Raw genomic sequence first — 26,344 nt, 5'->3', positions numbered from 1 at the left:
AGGGTACAATGTTAACTAGCAGCAGGATCCTGTTTGGTCTGACATTACTCAGATGAGAAGTATCACTGAGATTGTGAGGGAGTGTCAGCTACAATATTTTGGCCATGTGACACTTCTTTCTGGGCACAATCCAGCAGGTAGGTGCCTTGGCAGTGAGGATCACAGCAGCTAGAGAAGGCCATTGGGATGACCACACTTCACGGGTTGTGGCACACAGACTGTTACTTTTGAGCAGTAGGCATGAGCTGGTTATCTGCCTGGGTGATTGCCAGACACACACACCTTCTCCTCGAGGTCTGACTTGGTGATGAGGACGTCTTCATTGTAGACAATCTGCTTGTTGCTCTTCAGTCCGTGACCTTCCTTATTAATGATTTTCCAAATCATCAGGCAGCTGTCTTCAGACACTGTCACCAGGAACTGTTCATCACATGTGATGACCATCTGATGACACACAAAGTAGCACCAAAACAGTTGAAAAAGAGTTTTTGCTTCTTTGCCATTTGAGGAGATTGGACCTGACATCCAGACCAACCTTGGTTATGGGGCTACAGTGTGCCTGGTACGTGATCCATTCCTTTTTGATGGGTAATGGATACTTAATTGCCCTGATTGTACCAACAGAGGTCCCAGTAAAAATAACCCGACCAGAATGAGATATTGCGATGGCGGTGTGTGCGACCTCATCAGCAGGAACCTCTCTCAGGATCTGTGAATGAGATGAACCATTCAGTCAGTCCAATCCTGCACACACACACTGTGGTTAATGTCATATCATTCAATGTCTACAATTAAATTATACTGTATGAGAAACAAAAAAAAACACCACACCTACACCAAGGCTAAAAACCACCTGATCACAGAAGGATATTAAATTATTTTAAATAGTGTGGGCTCAGCCCCTTATCTATATCTGCCTCAAGATACAAGACCAATACTTAAAACCCACATGCTATGATACAACACAGCCTCTGTTTCACAGACACACTCAGAGGCAGCCCATGAAGATTAAAGTTAGGGATGTCCCAATTAGATTTTCCCCCTAAGATGTCAGTCAGAGTAATTTAATAGTGAGTATCTGCTAATACAGAGTCCCAATTGGATAGTTGTATTTCAAGGTCCTGATGCCCATTAGGCTGGTGCTTATGAGCATATAGGACTCCCCTGGAAGGGATGCCAATTCATTGCATATTTCCCCAGCCGAGGGCGGTACTCATTTTCAGCTGGGTGGACTGGAACAATACAGATAAAGTGTTTTGTCCAAGGACCCGCAGAAGTACCACGAACCACAGCTCTAAAATCTAACTTCAGTCTATATAGTAGCAGTCCAACTCTGATCCACAGAGCCACCTGCTCTGCAAAATAGAGTGGTATAAAAATAATGTTGTACAGTAAACTATAATCAACACTGCGGTGGTAAATCTTGTTTTTCTTCACAATGAAAAAAAATCTGGCTTTAGTAGAGAGCTCAGGGAGGATGATTTTAACCGTCTGTCGGTGCCTCTGAGATGTTATCTGGCAACAGAGTGATAGCATAGTCATAAGGATAGAAGAAGACACATGGACTTACTGAAGACTTCTTGTAGAAGTGATAGCTCTTTGCTACTAGCATCAGGACAGGATACGTGACTGATTCGCACGCCAGGTACACACTCAGTCAATTCAGTTCATTCATACAGCACCAAATCACAACTTAAGATGCCACAAAAAGCAAGGTGTAAACCTTAGCCACCACTTGAGTAAGCACATTGGTAACAGTGGTAAACAGACCAAGTAGACCATTGTAGTGGAGTAATCATCTGGTTTGGTCATACTAACAAACACAATAAAAGCACAATACAAAATTGCCAGAACATGCAGTGATAAAAATGTTGCAGCTAAACAACCATATAGACCAGTGTTCACAGTGACAGATGGCCAAAAAGGCAACCCAGAGGCCAAGACAATGATTCACTCTGTGTGCCTGGAGAGAAGGCAATTGGCTAGACAGTGCTTGCTCTGTAACAGGATGGTTCTGGTGCACCAATCAATACGAGAACAGTTAATTGTCTAATTTTTTAGCACATGGGAGCTTCCATTAACTGTAATGGAATAGTCTCAGAGTGATTACCTGAGGCTACTAAGTGGACCGGTGTGCAGCAGCGTGTAACTTGACAGAGCTGGAGAGTGTCTAGTGAGGAGGGGGTTATTCAACAACTCCAACAGAGTACCCAGAGAATGTGGCAATGATATATCCATGAAGTTAATTAATGAAGTCAGTTTGTTGTGATTTGGTGCTATATAATTAAATAAATTGAAATGAAATTGAACTTTAATTAAATTCTGCTCATAGAACATTTTGAGTCTGAAGCAAAAGTAAAACCATTTGTTGAGGGCCAAACTGATTTTACATGACTCATATATTTTCCTCACATAGAAGACACATTTTAGGAATGTTTCAAGCAAAAACAGATATAGAGGCAAAACCTGACTGTCTTGGATCTCCTTCAAGGTGAAATCTGTTCCCACAGCAAGGATAGTCTTGCATTCCGAAGAGAAGGAAACACTTGTGTAGCTGCAAGACTTCAAGACATTCTCTGACTCACGCTTTCCGGTCAGTGTATTCCACACATATAGTGCACCATCCATCCCACATGACACCAGATGGCTGTCGTCCATACTCCAGTCAACAGCCCTCACCTTCAAAAAGCAAAATGAAAGACTAAGATTCCATGAATGAGAGGCAAACAAAAACAAACATTTATCAGCAATGCAAAAATTAACTAAAATCATGAGAAACCGGGTTTATAGTACATTTTTATCACACATTACCTGAAATACTGCCTTTATTGCTTAATTTATTCTCAAATTGTAACCGTGGAATCAATACATTAAACAAAATATCTGTTTTTTTGTTTTTTTTAGGGGCATAACTCGTATCTACCTCAAGCCAAAGTTACTCCAGTAAGGAATGAAGAGCTGTTTGGTTCCTGTACTACAGTAAGGTAAGAAGTCTTTAATATTTTCAGTGTGGGCGGCACAGTGGCTTAGTGGTTCACAATGTTGTTTCACAGCAAAAAAGGTCCTGGGATTGCTTCCCATCTGGTCCTTTCTGTATGGAGTTTGCATGTTCGCCCTGTGTTTGCGTGGGTTTCCTCTGGGTGCTCCGGTTTCCTCCCGCCTCCAAAAAAATCCAGGCTAGATGAATTCAGAACAATAAATTGGCCATAGTTGTGGGTGTAAATGTGTTTGTCTGTCAGTGGCACTGTGATACACTGTCAGTCTGTGCAGGGTGTACCCCACTTCAAACCCTTTTGAATGCTTGTGTAGGCTCCAGGCTGAGTTCTTCAGGTTGCTGCACTCACTCACACACTCATCTTCAAACGCTTATCTGGAACTGGGTCTAGGGGCAATAGCTCCAGCAGGGGAACCCAAACCACATCAACCACCTCTGATTGGGGGATATTGAGGTGTTCCCCGGCCACTATGGAGATATAATCTTTCCACCTTGTCCTGGGTCTTCCCCAGGTTCTCTTCCCAGTTGGATGTGTCTGGAACACCTCCCTAGGCAGGCGCCCAGGGGGCATCCTTACCAGATGCCCAAAACACCTCAACTGGCTCATCTCAACACGAAGAAGCAGAGGCTCTACTCCAAGCTCCTCACGGATGACCGAGCTTCTCACCTTATCTCTAAGGGAGACACCAGCCACCCTCCTAAAGAAGCCCATTTTGGCCGCTTGTACCCACAATCTAGCTCTTTTGGTCATGAGCCAACCCTCTTGACCATAGGTGAGAGTAGGAACAAAGATTAACCAGTATATCGAGAGCTTCACCTTTTGGCTCAGCTCCCTTTTCGTCACAAATGTACAGTAGAGCACACACAACACCGTCCCTGCTGCACCAGTTCTCCAGCCAGTTTCACGCCCCACTGTCCCCTCAGTCACGAACATCTTGTAACCCATAATTTCACTCACTCACTCATCTTCAACCACTTACTCGAATTAAGGGTCACAGTCATAGGGTGTGAGGCGGGGTACACCCTGGACAGGACGCCAGCCTGCTGCAGGGCCACATATAGACAAACAAACACAATGAGACACACCTACGCACAATTTAAAGTTTCCAATTCCTAACCTGCATGTCTTTGGATGTGAGAGGGAGCCGGAGCACCCGGAGAGAACCCATGCAAACACGAGGAGAACATGCTGCCCACTAATATATACTGCACTGGCCACACCTCATGTGTGTGACTGCTTTCACAGACGTGAACTATCTGCATTCCTCTCATTAACCACAAACTGTACTACCCAAAAAAGTTACCATTTGTCATAGTGTCATGGGCTTTCCTGCCATAGTCTCTTGCTTCATTCTTAGTTATGTCCTGTTACCGCGAAATGACTTCTGTTTGTTGTAGTACTTTTGGAATTTAAATGGGGAGGTGATGGTCTAGTGGTTAAGGTGTTGGGCTTGAGGCCAGACGATCCTTGGTTCAAATCCCCGCCTGACTGGAAAATCACTAAGGGCCCTTGGGCAAGGTCTTTAATCCCCTATTGCTCCTGGTGTGTAGTGAGCGCCTTTTATGGCAGCACCCTGACATTGGAGTGAATGTGAGGCATAATTGTAAAGTGCTTTGAGTGTCTGATGCAGACGGAAAAGCTCTATATAAATGAAGTCCATTTACCATTTATTTACCATTTAAACCTCCATGGTTACCTTATCTGCCAGTCACCAAAACTAAGCCTGTATTTGGACCAATGTTGCTTTGCTTGACTCAAGTAAATAAACCTGAACTATTTGAATGTTACACCTGCAGGTTTATATTAAGTTCAAGTTCATCTGTCATATGTATGTTAACACGTAGGTCAACCTTACAGTGAAATACATTTGATGAGAAAGTAGCATGCAAGTCACTCAACATTGCGTCTTACAAACAATATAAAGTGATAAGAAGCACAGGAAACAAGAACATAATTTGACCATGCCAAATTTATACTTGTTCTGTCTTCAAAATGCCTTGACTGGTACAAAGCACAACATTATCACTGAATTAATAATGACCTATTTTCCTGGGAAATGTGGTACGAAATTTTAACATGACAATGCGGAAAGACTATCAGACTTGATGTAATTCTTTATTGCCAACTTTTCCTGACTCACCTTTCCAATGTGGCCCTTCAGATTGAGAATGTTTTCAAAAGTGGTGAAGGAGTAGATGTGAATTATATTTCCACTGACAGCAGCAAACAAGTGTCCACCATGACTGAAAGCACACTGTACAGATTACATGAAGGGAGGGAACACAAACAGAATGAAAAGCAAGACTGCATGATTTAACTTAACTTTAGGTATTATCACGAATACAAGTGCACTGAACACATAACGGGTGAAGGTACAACGATTCAGCCCAACAGAATTCAGCTCAACATTAATGCTTTCATCTGCCCCTCTTCTTTCAGCTGCTTCCGTTAGGGTTCAATACAGCAGATTGTCTGTTTCCATCTCACCCTGCATGTTCTCCCTCAGCACATCCATAAACCTCCTCTTTGGCCTCCCTCTTCTCCTCCTGCCTGGTGGCTCCATCCTCAGCATCCTTCTCCCTATATACTCTGTGTCCCTCCTCTGCACATGTCCAAACCATCTCACACTCACCTCTCTGACTTTGTCTCCAAACCGTCCCACCTGAGCTGTCCCTCTAAGCTGTTCATCTCTAATCCTGTCCATTCTTGTCACTCCCAAAGAAAATCGTAACATCTTTGGCTCTGCCACGTTCAGCTCTGCCTCCTCTCTTTTTGTTTGCGCTACTATCTCTAAGCTGTATAACAGAGGTATTCAACTCCAGTCCTTGAGGGCCGATGTCCTGCAACCTTTAGAGATGTGTCCCTGGTCCAACACACCTGAATCAAATGGTTCAATTACCTCCTCAGTATGCAGTCAAGTTCTCCAGAGTGCTGCTAATGACCTCATTAATTGACTCAGGTGTGTTAAAGCAGAGACGCATCTAAAACTTGCAGGATACCGGCCCTTGAGGACTGAAGTTGAATACCCTTGCTGTACAACATAGCTGGTCTCACTACTGTCTTGTGAACTTTCTCTTTCTCTCTTGCAGATATTTTCTGTCCGAAATCACTCCTGCCACCTTTTCAACTCACTCCACCCCACTGATCTGTATATATTACTGGATATCTCATTGGCCCACACACTCCGTACAATCCGCTGAAGCAAACTGGTGGCCATCTTGCAACTCCCAACTTATGCAGACCGCATATAGACAGCTTATTAGAACGTCAACTCAAGTAATAACTGAGCTGATTCTCTCATTTACTTATTTTTGTTCTTTGGATGATAAAGATTGATCCCTCCTTATCTATGCCTGCCATGATTAGCTATTTGATTTATTTTCTTTTTTCTTTTATTACTGTGACACTTTCTTCCTTCTTATTCACCACCTCTACTCCTTGTCACCACACCATTGCACTATGAATGCTGGGATAGGCTCCACCCCTCTGTGACCTTTAATTGGAGTAAGTGTTTGAAGATGAATGAGTGCGTGATTGTTGACTGGGGTGAGCTATGCCCTTTAAGTGTTCAACTTCATGTCCATTTTCCTCTATGCCCTTTCCTTAGCCTTTGCCACATGTCTTTTCACCTTAAGCCACATTCCCTTGTACTCTTGCTACTATCCCTCCTAATCCCAAATCTTTTGCCAACCTTTCTCATTATACTTTCCTAGACATCGTCATTCCACCACCATGTCTCTTTGTCTTCCTTCCACTGTCCAGATGTCATACGCAGTACCTTCCTAGCTGTCTCCCTCAACACATCTGCAGTACTTTTCCAGCTGTCTAAAATCACTTCACCTCCATCCAGTGCCTGTCTCACCCCCTACCTGAATTTCACACAACAGTCTTCCTCCTTCACCTTCCACCATCTGATCCTTGGTTCAGCTATCACCTTGAAGTTTGCTCCAATAACCACGCTTTCATGTTTGGTACACTCTCTGTCACCTCATCTAACTCACTCCACAAATCTTCTTTCTCCTTCATCTACAACTTACCTATGGAGCATATGCACTGATGACATTTATCATCACCCCTTCAATTTCCAACTTAATACTCATTACCCTGTTAGATGCTCACTTAAAAGCCAACATGCTTTTAATATACTTTTACTTTATAATGACCCAACACCACTTCTCCTCCCATGCACACCATGACACAACTTGAACCCACCTCTGATGCTCTTGGCTTTACTTCCCTTTCACTTAATCACTTGAAGACATAGTATGTCTACCTTTCTCCTAACCACCACATCAGCCAACTCTCTCCCTTTACCAGTCATACTGCCAACATTCAAACTCCTGACTCTGACAATGATCAATCAAATTACAACAAAGACATTCCTGACTGCTGGTCAAGAAGGACAAAAGCTGTTCAGAGTTGATTGCATTTTTAAGTTAATACTGACGATTTAACTAATTCATAACTGCTGATATTATTTTAAAACCATGCCATTCAAAACACACATATAGTACACCCTACCTCATGGCTGCCACGTACAGTGAACTCTTTAATGGTGTGAATGTTGTCAATCAGCAGGTTCATTAGCCTGAGTTTGTCTGAAAATCCCACTAGGATGAAAAGGCCAGTAGGATGGAAAGTTACACTGTGTGCCTCCTGGAACTCGTTGTACAGCTCCAACACTCTAGTGACAAATGAAACACAAACACATATACAGTAACACAAAGTATTCATCAAGTCCTTGATCAACAGAAACATATTATTCCACCATTTTGACAAGTCAAGCAAAAACTGACGACTTTAGATATGTTGAGATATGTCTGCTTTTTGTTGCTCTATTTTATGTCACTGGATTTTGGATTGTAGGTCTGACAAACCAAGTGAAATGACAGTATTAATACATAAAGTACAAAATTATTAAATCCCAAGGTCCAAGCTGCTGGTGGAGAGAGAATATTCTAACATTCAGTTAAGAATCACAGGGGGCTGGAACCTATCCCAGCAGGCATTTAACAAGAAGCGGGGTACACCCTCAACACGCTGCTAGTCTGTCACAGAACTGACAAGTCACCTCACGTGCATGTATTTGGAAGAGGGAGGAAGTCGGAACACCCTAACAGAACCCATGAAAACACCGGGAAGACATGTAAACTCCACACAAAAAGGACCAGTGAGGATTAGAACCTGGCACCTTCTCACTGTGGGCAACAGTGATAACTACAAAAGTTCATGCTGTCCCCATTTGGAAGGAAAATACTTTGGTTTTATTAAAAACTGACTAGCTAACACGTGAAAAGGCTGCCAAAGCCGGGACTGGATAGTGGGGACAAGCTCTTTGCTACTTGAACTACTCCCAAGTTACATGCATCATAGACTCTGACAGCCTGGCTGATGGTGTTTGCAGTGCGCACTGAGGTGCAGCTGAACATGTTCCGAAAGTGACAAGTGTTTTTATTTTTCACCATGTCATTAGAACCTATCCAAACATGTATCGCGGTGGCGTGTTGAGAGGTGATGTTCTTCATGGCATGATATGCGTTCTTCAGCTGTGAGTAGCAATGACATGATGACTGTCTCATTGGCAACACACTCACCTGTCATGTGAGTAGCAAAGCACTCACATGAATGGGCTCACAGCTCCAGGATGTGGGGCAAAAGAGCTGCCCACACTGGTCTGTCAGTCAGGCTGTCAAATGATGGAGGGATCGTGTGGACATTGCAATAGTGTGTCATGTGAGGTGCAGTGGGACGGTGAGCTGTTTTATTTTTCACCATGTCACGAGAGCCTGCCCACACATGTGCATCACAGTCACGTGTTGAGAGGTGATGTTCTTCATGGCATAATATGTGTTCTCCAGCTTTGAGTAGCGATGAAACAATTGTCAGCTGCAACATGATGGTCACCTTGCTGAACACGCATGTGATCAGCTGACGGCTTTGGTGCACCGCGTACGCTGGCATCATCTGATTGTGATCTGGCTGTCTGGTCAGATGGCACGCTGGCGCTGTGACACATAGCTGTAGCAGCTGTGTTTTTATTTTTATTTCTGTTGTGGTGGTGTGTGCTGCTGGCCGGTGATTCCACCTCTAGCGGGACATGCTGGATATGCCATGATGCAAATTCCACAGCTGTCAGCTGTTCCATCATGGACATGACAGCCACCCAGATGTGCGCGCTGTGCTGGACAGCAACTGCATTGCATTCCAGCCACCGTTTGAGCCTTCACCACGTCAGCCGCACCTCGACAATGTTGGATCGTCGGGGGAGGGCACAATACACACGCATGCCATTCGTGTTGCTTAGGGGTGGACATGACACACTGACTGCCCTTTGAGCTTTTGCTACCTGGACTGCAGCTCGAAAGTGGTGTCCTGCACTCTACATTTGTGCTGGCCCAGTGGCTGCTGTTGAAAGTTTGTGGGTGGCACCTCAATTCTGCCCTCATTTGGCCGCTGGTGTGAAGGCTAGCTTATTCACCACATTCGGCCAAGGTGCAATGTGGCCGATCATTTCCATTTCGTGCAGCCCCTTGACCACAGTCAGCATAGTCCGATCTGCATACGACATGCAATACTAATGTTGCGACCATGGTCAGATGGCAGTACGACCTCATCTTGACTCTGTTTGATTGGGTTTCCAGCACAAGCACAACGCAAATGTGGAGTGCATGTGCTGTGGCCAAATGTTTGTGCCGACTGCTGTACGAAGCGTTCAAGGCAGCTCCGATTTTTCATGACTGCCGTTCGAATCCTTCGTGCGCCATTTGGCCTCAATCGTGTTATGTGTGAAGGGGCCATAAACGTCTGACCACAACGGCTTATTGGAAAATCCTGAAAAGTTTCACGTTGAAATATGTTACCAATTTTTTTAACTGATGTGGAAACACTGTTTCCATATTTATTAACACAATTTTGTGCTTTTGAATTCCAGAGCAAAAAGGGAGAACCCAAAAGAATCTTCAAAGTATACTAATAATTCATTGACATTTGTGGCATTTAAACAATGCCTTTGACTACTTTTTTTTGGCATTATACTTTCTTGAAAGTCTGTTATTATGACAAAATACTAACGTCTATGCCATCAGGACAATAATATTAATTTTTTTGTTGTTTTTTTTTTTTACAAAATAGTCATACAAGACAATCTAACTTGGCAATGTACTGTGACAAGAAGTAACTAAGACATGTTGATGTCTCACATTGACATTTACTAATAATGAATGATTTGTTTTACAGGAATCAAAGAAAATTTTATCATTACAAAATTAAACATTTATTCTAACATGAACATTATCTCATTATAATGTAGCTAAAGTTTAGATAAAAGGAGAAGCCAAGCAGCCTTTTTTGATTTGGCAGATTTAATGTTTGTATCTTCCTTTTGTGGTCGATATAGCTGATATACATATAGGATGCATTTCTGGGCTTTTACACTTTCTTCTCTGAAAGCATCCCACCAGGTTGGGAATATAAAGTTCTTCTCCTCCCTCAAGGAGTATGACTGCAACTGTGACTGCAACAGATAAAATAAGGTCTTAAAATTGGTTTTGTCACGTACTGAGTTTGATAGTTCCAGATGCGGACAGAGCAGTCCAGAGAGCTTGTGGCAAGGAGAGGTTTGTGAAAACAAACGGACAAACCAGTGATGGGCTTGGAGTGGAACGGCTGGCACAGGAAGTCAAAATATTCTTGTTCCTCCTAGCAGACAGAGATAGAAAGTACACAGACTGACCTCTGAATCATTATCTGCAAACAATACAGAGACATTTTTTACTTTGCAACAGAGAAGAAAAGGGATGAAAGGAAGGCAAGGATATTCGATCTTTTTTGTCAGAGTTATGAAGTTTGAAAATCCATTCAATGTTAAAGGACAGGGATTTTTCCAATTCTTTTTCCAAGTCCTTTCCAAGTTTTTGCTGACTTTGACCTATGACCTTGAATATTGAATCAGTTGTTGCCTATCAGGATATGAATCCTCTGTAAAAATTTCATAATGATATATGAAAAATTGTGGGTTACAAGCTGTTCACAATCAGACAAAAAACCAAAAAAAAAAACAAACAAGGGTGAAAACATTGAGGGGGGATGTGGCAAGAGGTAAAAAGAAAGAAAAAAGGGATGGAGGTGAGAGGAAGAAGAGAGATAAAAAGTTAAATGTAAAAAAAGAATGCCAGCAAAAACCTGTCTAAAACCCGTTTATGCAGTTTAGTGCATCTAAAACTGTCAACAAGAGTGCTCTGACAGCACAATATCCCCCACTGCCACATTCTGCTTTGGTACAAGTGCTTGCTACATTCTGGATACATTGCAATGCATGTGATAGTTGCAGACACCAACTCATGTACGGTGCATCCACACTCAACAAGAAAAATTGATTTGCATAGATTTTTTAAATGTTATTTCAACTTAGCTATTACAGAGTTAATGCTGCAAGACCTCTCTAGTTAGTTTCTCTCAAAATTCTACACACAATACCCCATAATGACAATGTGTAAAAGTTCTGATGCGATTTTTTGCAAATTTATTAAAAACAAAAAACAAAGAAATCACGGGTACGTAAGTATTCACAACCTTTGCCATGAAACTCAAAACTGAGCTTGGGTGCATCCTGTTTCCACTGATCATCCTTGAGATGTTTCTCCAGCTTCACTGGAGCCCACTTGGGGTAGATTCAGTTGATTGGACATGATTTGGAAAGGCACAAACCTGTCTACGTATAAGGTCCCACAGTAGAAAGTGCATGTCAGAGCACAAACCAAGCATAAAGTCAAAGGAATCGTCTGTAGACCTCAAGACCCAAGTCTGGGGAAGGGTACAGAAACATTTCTACTGCCCATCTAAACTGAGCGATCGCGGAGAAGAGGACCTTAAACAGAGAGGTGACCAAGAATCCGATGGTCACTCTGTCAGAGTTCCAGCATTCCTCTGTAGAGAGAGGAGAACCTTCCATAAAGACAACCACCTCTGTAGCAATCCACCAATCAGGCCTGTATGGTAGAGTGGCCAGATGATAGCCACTTCTTAGTAAAAGGCACATGCCAGCCTGACTAGAGTTGCTTGCCAAAAGGCACCTGAAGGACTCTCAGACCATGAGAAACAAAATTCTCTGGTCTGATGGGACAACGATTAAACTCTTTGGCGTGAATGCCAGACATCATGTTTGTAGAAAACCAGGCACCATCCCTACAGTGAAGCATGGTGGTGGCAACATCATGCTGTGGGGATGTTTTTCAGCGATAGGAACTGGGAGACTAGTCAGGATTGAGGGAAAGATGAATGCAGCAATGTACACAGTAAATTTTGCTGAGTAAAATATACTCTGCCGAGATAACATTTGGTGCCAGTCTAAATAGAGTAAATACGTACACTCTATTATAGAGTGAAATCAGCTCTACCGTTGTCGCAGTGAATGGTACCCCCTAAAACCTGACCCACCCTGCCTCCACTGCGCATGCATCATTTATGACCACAGCAGCTCGTCTGAGACGGATTCTGTTCACCCAAAGCGATCAAATGAATTAATGGGATTATTAACCATCAGATGATAAAGGTAAACCCTCTTAAATCATTCTATTCTATAGGCTTCTATCATTAAGCAGAAACGAGGCTGTTTTATGCAGAAACGAGGTGATACTCTGTGACGCTTTGAAATGACAAATGCGCAGTGAATGCAACAGCTAGCAGCCCATGTGGCTGTGGCCCTTTGATCACTTCCCCATCTTTTATGATGAAATAATGCTGAATTTACGTGGAAATGATGTTGTAAAAAAGTTTCTGATATCTGTCACTGAGACAGATAATGACTGGAGTGCAGTTTGAAGCAGAAAATGACGTGAAAATCGGTGAACCACGGCTGATGACGCATGTGCAGTGAAGGCACGGCGGACCGAGTTTTGGGGGGACTGTTTTGTCTGTGATACTGTCTTGTCAACTCAAGTGGTTCTACTCCAATAAGATTTAATTTTACACTGTGTTGAGTTGATTTAGCCCTGTGGTAGAGTATATTTAATCCTATTTGGACTGGGACCAAATGTTATCCCAGCAGAGTAAATTTTACTCTGCAAATATACTGTGTACGGAGACATCCTGGATGAAAATCTGCTCCAGAGTGCTCTTGACCTCAGACTCAGGTGATGGTTCATCTTTTAGCAGGACAATGACCCTAAGTACACAGCCAAGATATCAAAGGAGTGGCTTCAGGACAACTCTGTGAATGTCCTTGAGTGGCCCAGCCAGAAACCTGAATCCAACTGAACATCTCTGGAGAGATCTGAAAATGGCGAGACTCCCTATGCAACCTAATAGAGCTTGAGAGGTGGCTGCAAAGTGGAATGGCAAAACTGCCCAAAGATAGGTGCGCCAAGCTTGGGGGAATCATATTCAAGAAGACTTGCGGCTGTAATTGCTACCAAAAATGCATGAACAAACTATTGAGCAAAGGGTGGTGAATACTTAGGTACAAGTGATTGCTTAGTGTTTTTTTTTAATGAATTTGCCAAAATTAAAAAAAATGGAATAAGGCTATAATAAGGAATAAGGCTATAACATAAAATGTGGTAAAAGTGAAGTACTGTGAATACTTTCTGGATGCAGTGTAAGTGGCAGTGTCTAGGGTTGGTAATCAAGACCCATAACTCTGCCAAAATGTGTCAATCTTGTACAGTATTAAAATATGTGTATTACCAACCTATAACAAGGATTTCTACCAAGTTTCACGAACTTCCTCCTAAAAATGTGAGAGGAGCTGATTTCAGAATCCTTGTATCTTTTTGGGATGGACAGAAAGACAGACGGATGGAAATTGCTACGTCATAATCCCCCTTCGGGCCTTCGGCCAGTGGGGGATAAAAACTAGCGAAAACCTATGAAGACCTGGTGTACAATGTCATACATTTGACTGGTAGTGTATACTCACTCTGTACCCCATATTTGATGTACTACCATCAATACATGTTGTTTGATAACTATATACTGGTTTGCAGACTATTCATAATATGACAAAAACTTAGATAATATTGCAAAAACATTAGGTTGGTGACAAAGTATTGAGAATTTGGCTTATGGGGAGAGGAGTAAATTGGTAAAATAACATACAAACTGACTGATAACACTTGTTTTAGAATGGTTTATTAAACCTTTCATAATTACTAACAGTCCAGTCTGGTTACTTGTAATTGACATTAACCTGGCATAATACAATGACACACAACTTTAGACTGCTATTTTTGAGTCAGGCCCAATTTTCTCATTTTTGTAATTGGGAAGGCAATTGGGGCAACAAATAATTCATGGGGGCTGGCTTCATAGACCAGATTCTGGACAATTAAATAAACTTTTACACAAATATATTTTGTCACATTACATTTTTTCCCACATATAGTAAGGTAAAGAGTTCCCATATATCCCATACATATGGGACAATGTTGTACATTACCACACTTGTTACAGAATTCTCTAAAACCTGTTTTTGTCAGGACGGTATTTGCCAGGTTTTAACTGGGTTTTAGCCATGATACATCTATATAAAATGTTCCAACCCTGGATGTATGTGTATGAAGTAAAAGTACAGTTGTGCTGGTTGTGTTTGTGACCTTTTCGGTGTCTTCAGAGGTCAGGTTGAAGCTGTACAGCTGTCCTCTATTTGTGCTGATACATAGAGTGTTCTCTGCTGGACTCACACAGATGGTGTCTACTTCCTGACAATCTGCAGACATCTGCTCACTGCTGTGTGGATCTGATGGGATCTGACACACATACAAAAAATCCCTATGATTCATTATTTATTTATTTGATTACACAATTATAACAGCAGAAGCACAACAAAAGAAAGCAAAAAAGCAGTGTACAGGTTGAAATGCAAGCAATGTGACCCTTACTATTAATTTTCAATCAGAGTATGCATTTACAATGACAAAAGACAAGTGGTCGCCATGCTGCCAGTAAGGCAAGCCAAAATAGAAGAGAAGTCTGTTATGCAAATGTTGAACACCACTACAAGGCAAATGCCTCGAGTGTGATATGTATCATAGCGCAATACGCCCCCAAACAGATGTATTCCTGAATAAATCTAACTTTTTGACATTTGTTCTCTTATATTTTGTGAAAGACAGTGAGAAATAAACATGTTTAAATCTAAAAGTCAAGGGGCAAGGAGTTGTCATCACATTTCTAAATATCCTTGTTTTATTTTGGATCCTTCCATTATTTTACTTTGCACACAGAAACAGAATTATTTCATAAAAACCAAAAACAAGCAGGGTAAAAAAAAAAAAAAAAAAAAAAAAAAATATATATATATATATATATATATTAAACTGTATTTCAAATTTTTGAGTGAAGTAGATTGAAGAGCAATTTGTATGTCACTGTTCCTTAAAAAAACCAAACCAAAAAACACAAAAAAAAAAACCCTTATATTTAGTAGAGAAGTATCAGAGCCCACTACATAACATTGGGAGGTGTAAGCATTTTGCCTGTCTCCTATTATGTACATCACAAGGCATGGGAGGCATGGGAGGCATGGGAAATGAAGGTTGAAAAACATGCCACTGAAAAACTTCCCCACAGCATGATGCTGAGTTGTGATATATTTTTTTATTTGTGATGAAATCAGATATTTTATTGAAATTGGCTTTCTGATGTACACAATATTGGCCATGCTTGTGCATCGGCTCACCCCATCTTCAGGCAGAATTTTGCATGGAGAGCCCTGGGTCCTCTGATGGGAGAACAGGGTATAATGTCCTACAGTACATCACACACAAATACTACAGTACTATCTGTGACTTACCTGTATTTCCTTTGTCTTCATATAACTGTCCCCATCGATATTCTCAAAGAGACAGATTGTGCTGGGGGCTGCAGAACATGCAAAGCCTCTAGAATAAGACAGAACTGCTGTGATTCGAGACACAGCGGGGCTTTCATCCATGTCAGCGTCTCTGACCTTCTTCACCTCCGAATGTCTGCATAATTAAATAAGTTTTATTCAAATGTATAATGCAGCTTCTATTAAATAACATGATCCAAGAAACATTTTTTAAAAATGTAGATTTTGCATTAAAAGATCTTCACGTGTAAGAATAAAAATCAACACAATAAAAATGGGTTTCATGAGTAAATGTTGTCCTTTCAGCTGCTCCTGTTTTGTTCAGGGACATCACAGCGGATACAACCAGATCCATATTAAGCAGGGGTGTTGCCAGGGATTTTAGGCTTCATGAAAAGAAATTTTATTGGGCCACCCCCATATTATTTTGTCAGTATTATAATGGTATTAGGGGCCTCTCTGGGCCCCTAGAATCCTTCTCCTTATTGTCCCCTTTTTGGCACCCCTTGGAACAAGTCTTACACCGGATGCCCTTCCTGACACAACTCCAGTTTTACCCGGAAAAACACACACAGCTGCTGGTCTTCCAAAGACGTCTCCCATCCAAATACTAACCATTGCTTAGCTTCTGAGCTCTGATGGGAACACGCTCACACAGAGCAGACCGGCTGCAGTTTCATGAGTCAATAACGACAATAATATGATTAAAAATAGCTGGAAGAGAACACTTTTAATGGTTATCCCATTGGTACAAACCCCATGAACATCTAAACATTTGCATGGGAAGTTCTTAAGTGTAGGCATGGAGAAGATGAGGTGGTTAACAAGACGGTCTGATTTGTACCTCTCACTCCTGTCATTTGTGCCTAAATTCCAATGATCCCATGGCTCCAAGTAAGTTAATCCCTTCGGCTTCTCCCTCATTTCACTTGGGGTCGCCACAGTAGATCAAATGTAGAACTGCAAGTTGATTTGGTACAGGTTTTACACCAGATGCCCTTTCTGACACAACACCACATAACATGAAGAATGGTCAGATGCAGCCTTGAACCAGAAACCTTCTTTATTGGAAACTAGTGCACTTAACTGCTTGGCCACCACCCCTGACCACCTCATGACTCCAAATACTCAACATAATTACTGTACATCCAACACCACATGTGTGGGAATGTGGAATAATTGGGGGAATTGGGGGAACTGGTTGTGGCTGTGGGAGTGGTGGAGTCCTTGCCTTTACCCACAGACAGGTGAGGTGACTGGAACTGTTCAAAGTCTGACTGGGAGTCCCCACGTTTTTTGTTTTTTTTTTCTCAGTTGAGCTCACAGGCCAGGTTTTCTGTTGCATACATAGTGATGTGGTGTTCTTCTCTGTTTTTGTGGCTGGTCCAAGTTCCCTGAGGGAATTTGGGAACTCTCTGGCTGTTTGTCTTCTCACTGCATGTGTCCTCTCCTATCGTTGCCAGGGGGTACCTATCATGGCTATGGGCTCTCTATTTGCCTCACTTTAGACATTCATTCATTTTCTGTCTCTTATCTGGGTCTGGGCTGCAATGGGATCAGACAAAGCAGCTCATTCCACATTTCTCTGTCATCAGCCAAGTCCTCCAACTCTACCTGGGGGAAGCTGAGGTGTTCCAAATCCTTACTCAGGGCCTCCTCTCAGTTGAACATGCCTGGAAGACCTCCCTAGAGAGAACACCAGCGACCATCCTCATCAGACACCCAAACAAACTCAGCTGGGTTCTTTCATCGCAAAGAACCAGCAGCTCTACGCCGAGTCTCCTCCCGAATATTCGAGTGTCTCACCCTGAGTGTAAGCCCAGATACCCAAAGGAGGAACCTCATTTCCAATGCTTGTTCTTTAATATTCAAAGCTTTTGATCATAGGTGAGGACAGGAGCATAAAATGACTGGTTATGGAGAGATGTGCCTTCTGGCTTGGCTCTTTCTTCACCACAAAGGTGAAGAAAGGTGCTCTGTACAGCATCTACATGACCTCAGACACAGTCCCACTCCATCTCTCGATCTCATGCTCCATCTTAGCCCACACAAGATGAGCAATAAATTTCTCCTGCCACAGAGGGGTCAAGCTACCTTTTCCGACAGTGGACCATGGGCTCAGATTTGGAGCTGCTGATCCTCATCCCATTCATTACATAGTTAGTAAACCCCCTGTAATATCCATGCAAAGGTAAACTCTAGTCCACCTTTCCACAAACATGATGAAACCCACATTACTCCTCCTGGATCTGAGGTTTGACAATGTTTCAAAATCTGCTTTCGAGCACCCTGGCATAAGCTTTCTCAGGGAAGCTGAGAAGAGTGAATCCACTATAACAGGAACACATTCTCCATTCTCCACCACTCAGTTTGCCAATCCAGAAGTACTGTCTCAGACTTTCCATGCAATACTGTGTAGGCATGTCAGCCTTGACATCCATCTAGATTTTAGCATCTCAGGGTGAGTCTTGTCCTCTCCCGGTGACTTGCCATTGGTGAGTTTTTTGACTACCTCAGATCTGCCTGACTTTTCTAGCCTGCTATAAGGAGACCAATTCAGTTGGGTTGAGGAGATCTTCACAGTGTTTCCTCCACTGCCTGACATTGTCCCCAGTCCAGGAAAGCAAATCTCCACCCTTGTTGAAAGCAACCTGGGCTAAGAACTGCTTCCCTTTCCTGAGTCATCTGATGGTTTGCTAGAACCATTCTGATGCCGAATGAAAGTTATTCTCCAAACTCCTCCCACACAAGAGCTTTTGGCTCAGCAACTAATGAGACTGCAGACATTCTGACCTGCCAGTACCCATCCACTGATTCTGGATACTTGTATGCCAACCAGACATGAAAGGCCTCCTTCTTCAGCTATACGGCTTCCCTCAATGCAAGAGTCCACCAGCAGGTTCGTAGGTGGCAACTGTGACAAGCTCCAAGAACCATGTTGCCACAACTCAAAGCAGCCGTCTCAACAATGGGGATCTTGAACAAGGACCACTCTGATTCCATGTCCCTGGAAGGGCCTGTAGAAGGTCTTTTATGAGGTATGAGCTGAAGGCCGTCTGGATAGGTTCTATAACTAAATGCGCACAGAAATCCCCCACAGTGCATTTAGTCCTTCTAGGTCTGTTCGGTGGCTTATCCCACTATCAGACTCTACTAATTATCGGGTGATAATTTGGCAGCTCTGCCCAACTTCACCAAATGTCTAAGACACATGGTCGCAGGTCTGATGACATGAACACAGAACAGATCATTGACATTTGACCTAGGGTGCTCTGGTAATAAGTGTACTCATGAACAACCTCAGGCTTTAACAAGGTGTTTGTTATAGAATTAATGACCAACACAGAAGTACAGCAACAATATACCACTCATATTCTGATCCCATCACTCCCCTCCAAGTCTATCCATCATTGCCCACATGAGCATTGAAGTTCCCTGGTAGAACTAAGGAGTCTTGACATTTTCCAGGATCCCACTAAGAATCTCCAAGGAGGCTACAATCCTTCTCCTTATGAACTACTATTTGGTGCATATGCACAAACACCAGTCAGATTCTTGTCTTTGGTTGCAGAGTCTATGCTGTGCATGGAGATGAGTCCACCAAATTCTGGTTGGTATCACTCAACATCCCGCACAAGTTCAGGCTCCTGCTCAACCACAGAGATGATGTCACATGTTCCATGAGCCAAGTAGCATAACTGAGTGTCGGATCTCATGGGGTTTTGCCCCTGTCCACTGCCCATAGAACATAGCACCAGACCCTTTATTCTCTCCTTGTTGGAAGTGAGCCCTATGGAGGTGACACCATGTTGTTTCTTTGGGCTTTGCTCGACTGAGCAAGCAGCCTAACAGGCCTGGCTCTAGGAGGAGTCCCCGGTTTCTCTTATTTGAGCGAGGTGACTCTTTCCATTTTTTCAATAAATCATGTAGTCTTTTCAGAATTGCACTTTGTCTGTCTCCTCACCTGGTGCCAATTTTCCAAAACAGGCCCTACCAAGAGCCAAGACAACTCCTGGGATCACTGGACAAACCAAACCCTTCACCAGAATAAGATGTCAATTCTGGGACATCTCATTATCTGTGATGTGAGTGGCCCTCTGCGTTTTGTTCTTTTTTTGCTCGAGCCACCCCAATTTGAATTTATTCCTGATTAACTTTAAATCTTCTCATTGCAGCAGAACAACATTTCCATCTATTTATTTTGTAGTTTCAACATGACACAGAGTTCCCGGTAAAACCAGGACGTGAAAACGAGAGACTTAACACCCCGTCACACATAGTACGAATGCACAGGAACCAGGCCAACATGGCAGAAATGGCCATAATCCTGAAGCAATTGGGAGGAAAAGAGGTGTGTAGACTGTGGGTGGATCCCGTCCAAACTGCCTCGCCCACACCTGCACGATCACATCCAAAGCGTATTTAGACAACAGTTAAATGACACAGACTGCTGTCAGACGGCCATAATAGCTGCTGAAGACTGCCCGATGTCCAAATGTCTGGATGGCAAACACGGGACGGAGTGAGAGTCAGCACTCTGTCCTCCCTTTGCACAGGACATTGGAGTTTTCATGCCATATGTGTCCAAGCCGGCATCAGTGCGGCCACTCACTCACTTACTCCCATGCAATCACATCTTCGCTCGTCCTCTCCTTCCCAGCGCTCACTGACGTCACATGCATGTGTTTGTAGAACAGGTGCTGAAATGATCACTCAGTGTGTGTGTGTGTGTGTGTGTCCGTAACGGCTGAACGAGCCGCTATGCATGCACGCGGGGTGCACATGTGTGCTGTTGTCATCCACTGGACACCTTTCGCTGCTATGTTTAGTCTGCCCCGTCGTCCATGGGAAGGAATGGAAATACATCTGTACTGTAAGGTCTATTATGGATATAACAGCCTGTTCAGATCTGCAGCGCTGTGTGCTGTGCGACGCATTGACCTGCAGTGGCACACGGTGCTTTCAGTTTGATTGCATGCTGTTCACACTCATATTCACTGTTCACTGCACATAATAAATGCGTGCCACATACATGTTATTACATATCAACATTTCCTTTGCCCTCCCTGCCCGGGGTCCAGTGGAGGTGGACATACATGGCACAACATGCCGGCAGGCTTTGCCGTGACCGATCCATCTCAGAGCTCAATCAACCACAATCAGATCATTTCAAATGCTGTTATGACGCCGACAGAATATGTATACTGCGATCAGATGGTGCACAAACTGCGCATAGACTGCTGTCAGATGTGCGTTCCATCTCAACAGTCCCAAGAGTGTTTTGAACTGTGCAACACACTCGGGACAGCCGATCGATTGGAACCAAATATGTAGACTGCTCAGAGACTGCGTCCATCCGTCTTCAGACCGCACCGCAATACTTCCTGTGGCCAGATGTGTCATTGACACCATTAGGCCTCTGTTGGCCTATGTGTGACGGGGTCTTATCAGAGACATTTCCAAACAATTTTAGAAATACGGACATCATGAAATCAAACCACATTCCGACACGGGCCAGGAAAACAAAAATAACCTGGAAACATTTGCCACAAAGGTAAAAAACCTGATTTCCAGGAATTCCAAAAAAATCCCATCATAGCATTATGTTGACAGTTTAGACCATTTCTAATTCTACCTCATAACTGCAGTTCCAAGTATTCAATGGAGATACTGAACACATTTTTTGAGCTATAACAAAAGGTGTTATGTCTGAATTCATGCATTACTCAATTCCTTGCCTTATTTTCAATAAAAACATTCACTCACTTTGAAACCACGTGAGTGAGGGTAGAGACTGACTAAGGTGTCATCTACACTGGGATGTGGATGACACCTTAGTCAAACATAGTCATGGTACTTGAAGGTTAAACTCTTGTGTAACGAATTGCTTAAGTGACTTCATTGATTAAATTGGCCTTCTGACCTGTCAGGCTGCTCATGAACAGAGTTGGCAGTCACATTAATCTCTCTTTGCAGGTTTCCAGACTCAAACACCAGCAGCCTGCCGGTGTCTGTCCCAGCAATCAGTCGCTGCTCTGTCATCCAGGCGTGGCACAGGAAGTTGAGAGACCCCACCTTTGGGAAGCTACTTTGTTTTAGAGCACTGTGTGCATAGCAGAGCAGCTTCAACACACCAAGACCACTCACACAAAGCTCCATGTTGTTGTAGGGATTGAAGCTGACCTGGTGTGACATCAGTGGAACAGTTTAATAACATTCAGTTTACACCGCTGCACCCGTCCTGATGAGGTTTCAGTTACTCACCTGTGTGACAGGGTTACTGGGGTTACTGGTCTTCACTGAGGCCAGAACCTTCTGTTTTTCCCAAAGCCAGAACATCAGCTCCCAGTCTGGACCTCCCATCTGACCAATCAGATACTTGGAATCGGGGGAGAAAGCCATGCATACAAATTCCTCAACAACAGCATCTCCAGCACTTAGGACTTTTCTGTTTCTGCCATGTTCATGCTGCAGGTCGTACACTGTGATGGCTGCCCTGTCACCACACTCTGACAATGCAAGGTAACGCCGGTTGGAGCTGATGGCCAAAGCACGCACGCCCAGGCTGTTCTCTCTGCCTGTTGGGGCATATTTACTGCAAATTTATATCTCAAGTGGTTGTTTTAAACCAAAAACAATGTCAGGGAAGTAAGATTTGGTGGCACTGTGTTGCACTTGATCAAATACAAACTATGCTTTCAAGAACAGACCATATTCAATGTTGCCAAACTAAGTGGTTTCCCAGCCAACAGATAAGGTTGCATGACACACAGTGCATCCAGAAAGTATTTACAGCACTTCACTTTTCCACTTTTATGTTACAGCCTTATTCCAAAATGGATGACATTTTTTTTTCATCAAAGTTCTACACACAATGCCCAGTAATGACAATGTGAAAAAAGTTTTTTTTTTTTTGGGGGGGGGGGGGGGGGGGGGGGGAATGTATTAAAAATAAAAACTAATAAATCACATGTATGTAAGTATTCACAGCCTTTGCTGTGAAGCTCAAAACTGAGTTCAGGTGTATCCTGTTTCCAGTGATCATCCTTGAGATGTTTTTACAGCTTAAATGGAGTCCACCAGGGGCAAATTCAGTTGATTGGACATGATTTGGAAAGGCACACATCTGTCTACATATAAGGTTCCACAGTTGACGGTGCATGTCAGAGCAATAAACCAAGCATGAAGTCCAATGAATTGTCTGTAGACATCCGAGACAGGATTGTTTTGAAGCACAAATCTGGTGAAGGGTACAGAAGTGTTTCTGCTGCTTTGAAGGTCCCAATGAGCAGAGTGGCCTTCATCATGTGTAAATGGAAGAAGTCCATATCCACCAGGGCCCGGGTTTCACAAAGCATTCTAATCTTGTTTAGTCAAAAAAACTCACTTAGTTGACTAATTTTTTTACAGTAGTTGTTGCACAAAGCGTTTAGTAGTGCTAAAGTTTTGCATTACCTTACTAACATTTTTAGCCGCGTACAGAGAAGGCAAATTCAGTGTCTTACCTTAAAACCTTACCTTACCTTAAAAATGGCAGCTATCATGTATCACCACTTGATGGAACACTCAAGAGCACCCCTACATCGCTTGTATTCCTCCTAAAGGAGAGCTTCCTCTGCTTTTTGCCATGGTGATAGCAGACAACTGTCATGTGATGTGTTTGTGACAGTTCTCATATTAGCCAATGGGCATCGCTGCCACGCTTAGCAGCGTTGTGTGCACAAAAAGGCTTGACGGAAGTGCTGTAAGTATGTAGAAGAAGAACTGCCAGGCTCCTAAGCACGTTGTTCTGCAGTTTGTATGTGTCTGTAAATGTTAATAAAGCCAGTTAACGAAACAAAGGCTGGATAGTTCATGACACACACGTCCTTTTTTTGTTTTTATTGTTGGAATATTCAATAGCATCTATGTTATTCTAATTATATTACTTGTTCAATAATACCAGGAACTAATGGACAGAATTTGTTTCAGGCTTCTGCAGACTAAAGAAGATACCTCCAACTGTTCTTGCAAGCATTATGCTCTAGCACATTTTAGTATATATGCACGGATAATTGCACATATCAAGGAATACTTAGAATTTACAATGTGCTGATGTTGAAACTCTGATATATAACCATACCTAAAATGATAACATTTCACAAAAAAGACCACTTTTAAATTTTGATGGTTATGTCACACTTTGGCTTCATTATTTTTGAACTAGGCCTGCACACAACAGTGGTGTCCTGCTGGTTATACTACAGCACTCAGTTTGGAAAAAAGTAATTTTAAAACATTTGGGAGAATTTTTTTATTGTTTAAATTTTAATAGCATCAGTGTTACAAAGTGTGGTGTCACAACAGTGGTCCCCTGCTGGTCATAATACAGGCCAACCCAGAAGTAAACAAAACTTGTGCATTGGAGGTGTGAAAATTGTCGACTAACGTAAGAATCAGAATCAGGCGGCTAATCTACAAGTTTATTCGTCAATGTGAAACAGTGATTAGACGGATAATGTTGGGTGACTAACCGTAGTTGACTAAGTCAATCAATCAATCAATCAATTTTATTTATATAGCGCCAAATCACAACAAACAGTTGCCCCAAGGTGCTTTATATTGTAAGGCAAGGCCATACAATAATTACATAAAAACCCCAACGGTCAAAACGACCCCCTGTGAGCAAGCACTTGGCGACAGTGGGAAGGAAAAACTCCCTTTTAACCGGAAGAAACCTCCAGCAGAACCAGGCTCAGGGAGGGACAGTCTTCTGCTGGGACTGGCTGGGGCTGAGGGAGAGAACCAGGAAAAAGACATGCTGTGGAGGGGAGCAGAGATCAATCACTAATGATTAAATGCAGAGTGGTGCATACAGAGCAAAAAGAGAAACACTCGGTGCATCATGGGAACCCCCCAGCAGTCTAAGTCTATAGCAGCATAACTAAGGGATGGTTCAGGGTCACCTGATCCAGCCCTAACTATAAGCTTTAGCAAAAAGGAAAGTTTTAAGCCTAATCTTAAAAGTAGAGAGGGTGTCTGTCTCCCTGATCTGAATTGGGAGCTGGTTCCACAGGAGAGGAGTCTGAAAGCTGAAGGCTCTGCCTCCCATTCTACTTTTACAAACCCTAGGAACTACAAGTAAGCCTGCAGTCTGAGAGCGAAGCACTCTATTGGGGTGATATGGTACTATGAGGTCCCTAAGATAAGATGGGACCTGATTATTCAAAACCTTATAAGTAAGAAGAAGAATTTTAAATTCTATTCTAGAATTAACAGGAAGCCAATGAAGAGAGGCCAATATGGGTGAGATATGCTCTCTCCTTCTAGTCCCTGTCAGTACTCTAGCTGCAGCATTTTGAATTAACTGAAGGCTTTTCAGGGAACTTTTAGGACAACCTGATAATAATGAATTACAATAGTCCAGCCTAGAGGAAAGAAATGCATGAATTAGTTTTTCAGCATCACTCTGAGACAAGACCTTTGTAATTTTAGAGATATTGCGTAAATGCAAAAAAGCAGTCCTACATATTTGTTTAATATGCGCACTGAATGACATATCCTGATCAAAAATGACTCCAAGATTTCTCACAGTATTACTAGAGGTCAGGGTAATGCCATCCAGAGTAAGTAAGTTTAGCAGGCTAAAAGATTAGTCTGTTTTATGAAACCTAATCTTATGAACCTAATCTCTAATCTTGTTTTGTCAACTAAACTGAGTTGACTGATCTTTTTAAGTTAGTTTGTGCACAAAGCAGTTAGCAAAAGTTTCGCTTTAGCTGACTGATGTTTTTAGCCTGGTACAAAGGAGGCTAAATAAATATTATACTGCTTTATGAAACCAAGCCCAGGACTCTTCCTAAAGCTGACCACCCATCTAAACTAAGTGATCAGGGGAGAAGGGCCTTAGTCAGGGAGATGACCCAGAACTGGATGGTCACTCTGTCTGAGCTCCAGCATTCCTCTGTGGAGAGAGGAGAACCTTCGAGAAGGTCAACCATCTCTGCAGCAATCCACCAATCAGGCCTGTATGGTACAGTGGCCAGATGGAAGCCACTCCTTAGTAACAGGCACATGGCAACCCGCCTGGAGTTTGCCAAAAGGCACCTGAAGGACTCTCAGACCATGAGAAACAAAATTCTATGGCCTGATAACACAAAGATTGAACTCTCTGGCATGAATGCCAGGGGTCATGTTTAGAGGAAACCAGACACCATCCCTACTGTGAAGCATGGTTGTGGCAGCATCATGCTGTGGGGATGTTTTACAGTGGCAGGAAGTGGGAGACTGGTCAGGATTGAGGGAAAGATGAATGCAGCAATGTACAGAGACATCCTGGATGAAAACCAGCGCTAGAGCGCTCTTGACCTCAGATCTCATCTTTCAACAGGACAATGACCCTAAGCACACAGCCAAGATATCAAAGGAGTTGATTCACAACAACTCTGTGAATGTCCTTGAGTGGCCCAGCCACAGCCCAGACCTGAATCCGAGAGATGTGAAAATGGCTGTGCACCGATGTTCTCCATCCAACCTGATG

General features: G+C 42.8%; 1 protein-coding gene and 1 long non-coding RNA gene across 2 annotated transcripts in view; one reads left to right on the top strand and one right to left on the bottom strand.

Annotated features, from left to right (window-relative positions):
* Positions 1–26,344, bottom strand: part of cfap57 (cilia and flagella associated protein 57) — a 97,277-nt gene that overhangs the window by 69,277 nt on the left and 1,656 nt on the right. The window contains exons 2-6 of the mRNA XM_034167376.1: positions 22,090–22,403; positions 21,749–22,008; positions 15,787–15,961; positions 14,588–14,740; positions 10,555–10,694 (exon numbers count right to left, since the gene is read on the bottom strand). Of these exons, the coding sequence (XP_034023267.1) occupies positions 10,555–10,694; positions 14,588–14,740; positions 15,787–15,961; positions 21,749–22,008; positions 22,090–22,403 (1,042 nt within the window). The remainder of the gene's footprint in view (positions 1–10,554; positions 10,695–14,587; positions 14,741–15,786; positions 15,962–21,748; positions 22,009–22,089; positions 22,404–26,344) is intronic.
* Positions 289–24,271, top strand: LOC117507506. The gene is made up of 3 exons (XR_004559731.1): positions 289–459; positions 21,872–21,873; positions 24,259–24,271. It is a non-coding gene; the product is annotated as an uncharacterized LOC117507506 (long non-coding RNA).

Source organism: Thalassophryne amazonica, chromosome 3, assembly GCF_902500255.1.
Source record: "Thalassophryne amazonica chromosome 3, fThaAma1.1, whole genome shotgun sequence".
Taxonomy (NCBI): domain Eukaryota; kingdom Metazoa; phylum Chordata; class Actinopteri; order Batrachoidiformes; family Batrachoididae; genus Thalassophryne; species Thalassophryne amazonica.
Note: the sequence above shows the minus strand (reverse complement) of the source record. Positions and strands in the feature narration are given on the sequence as shown.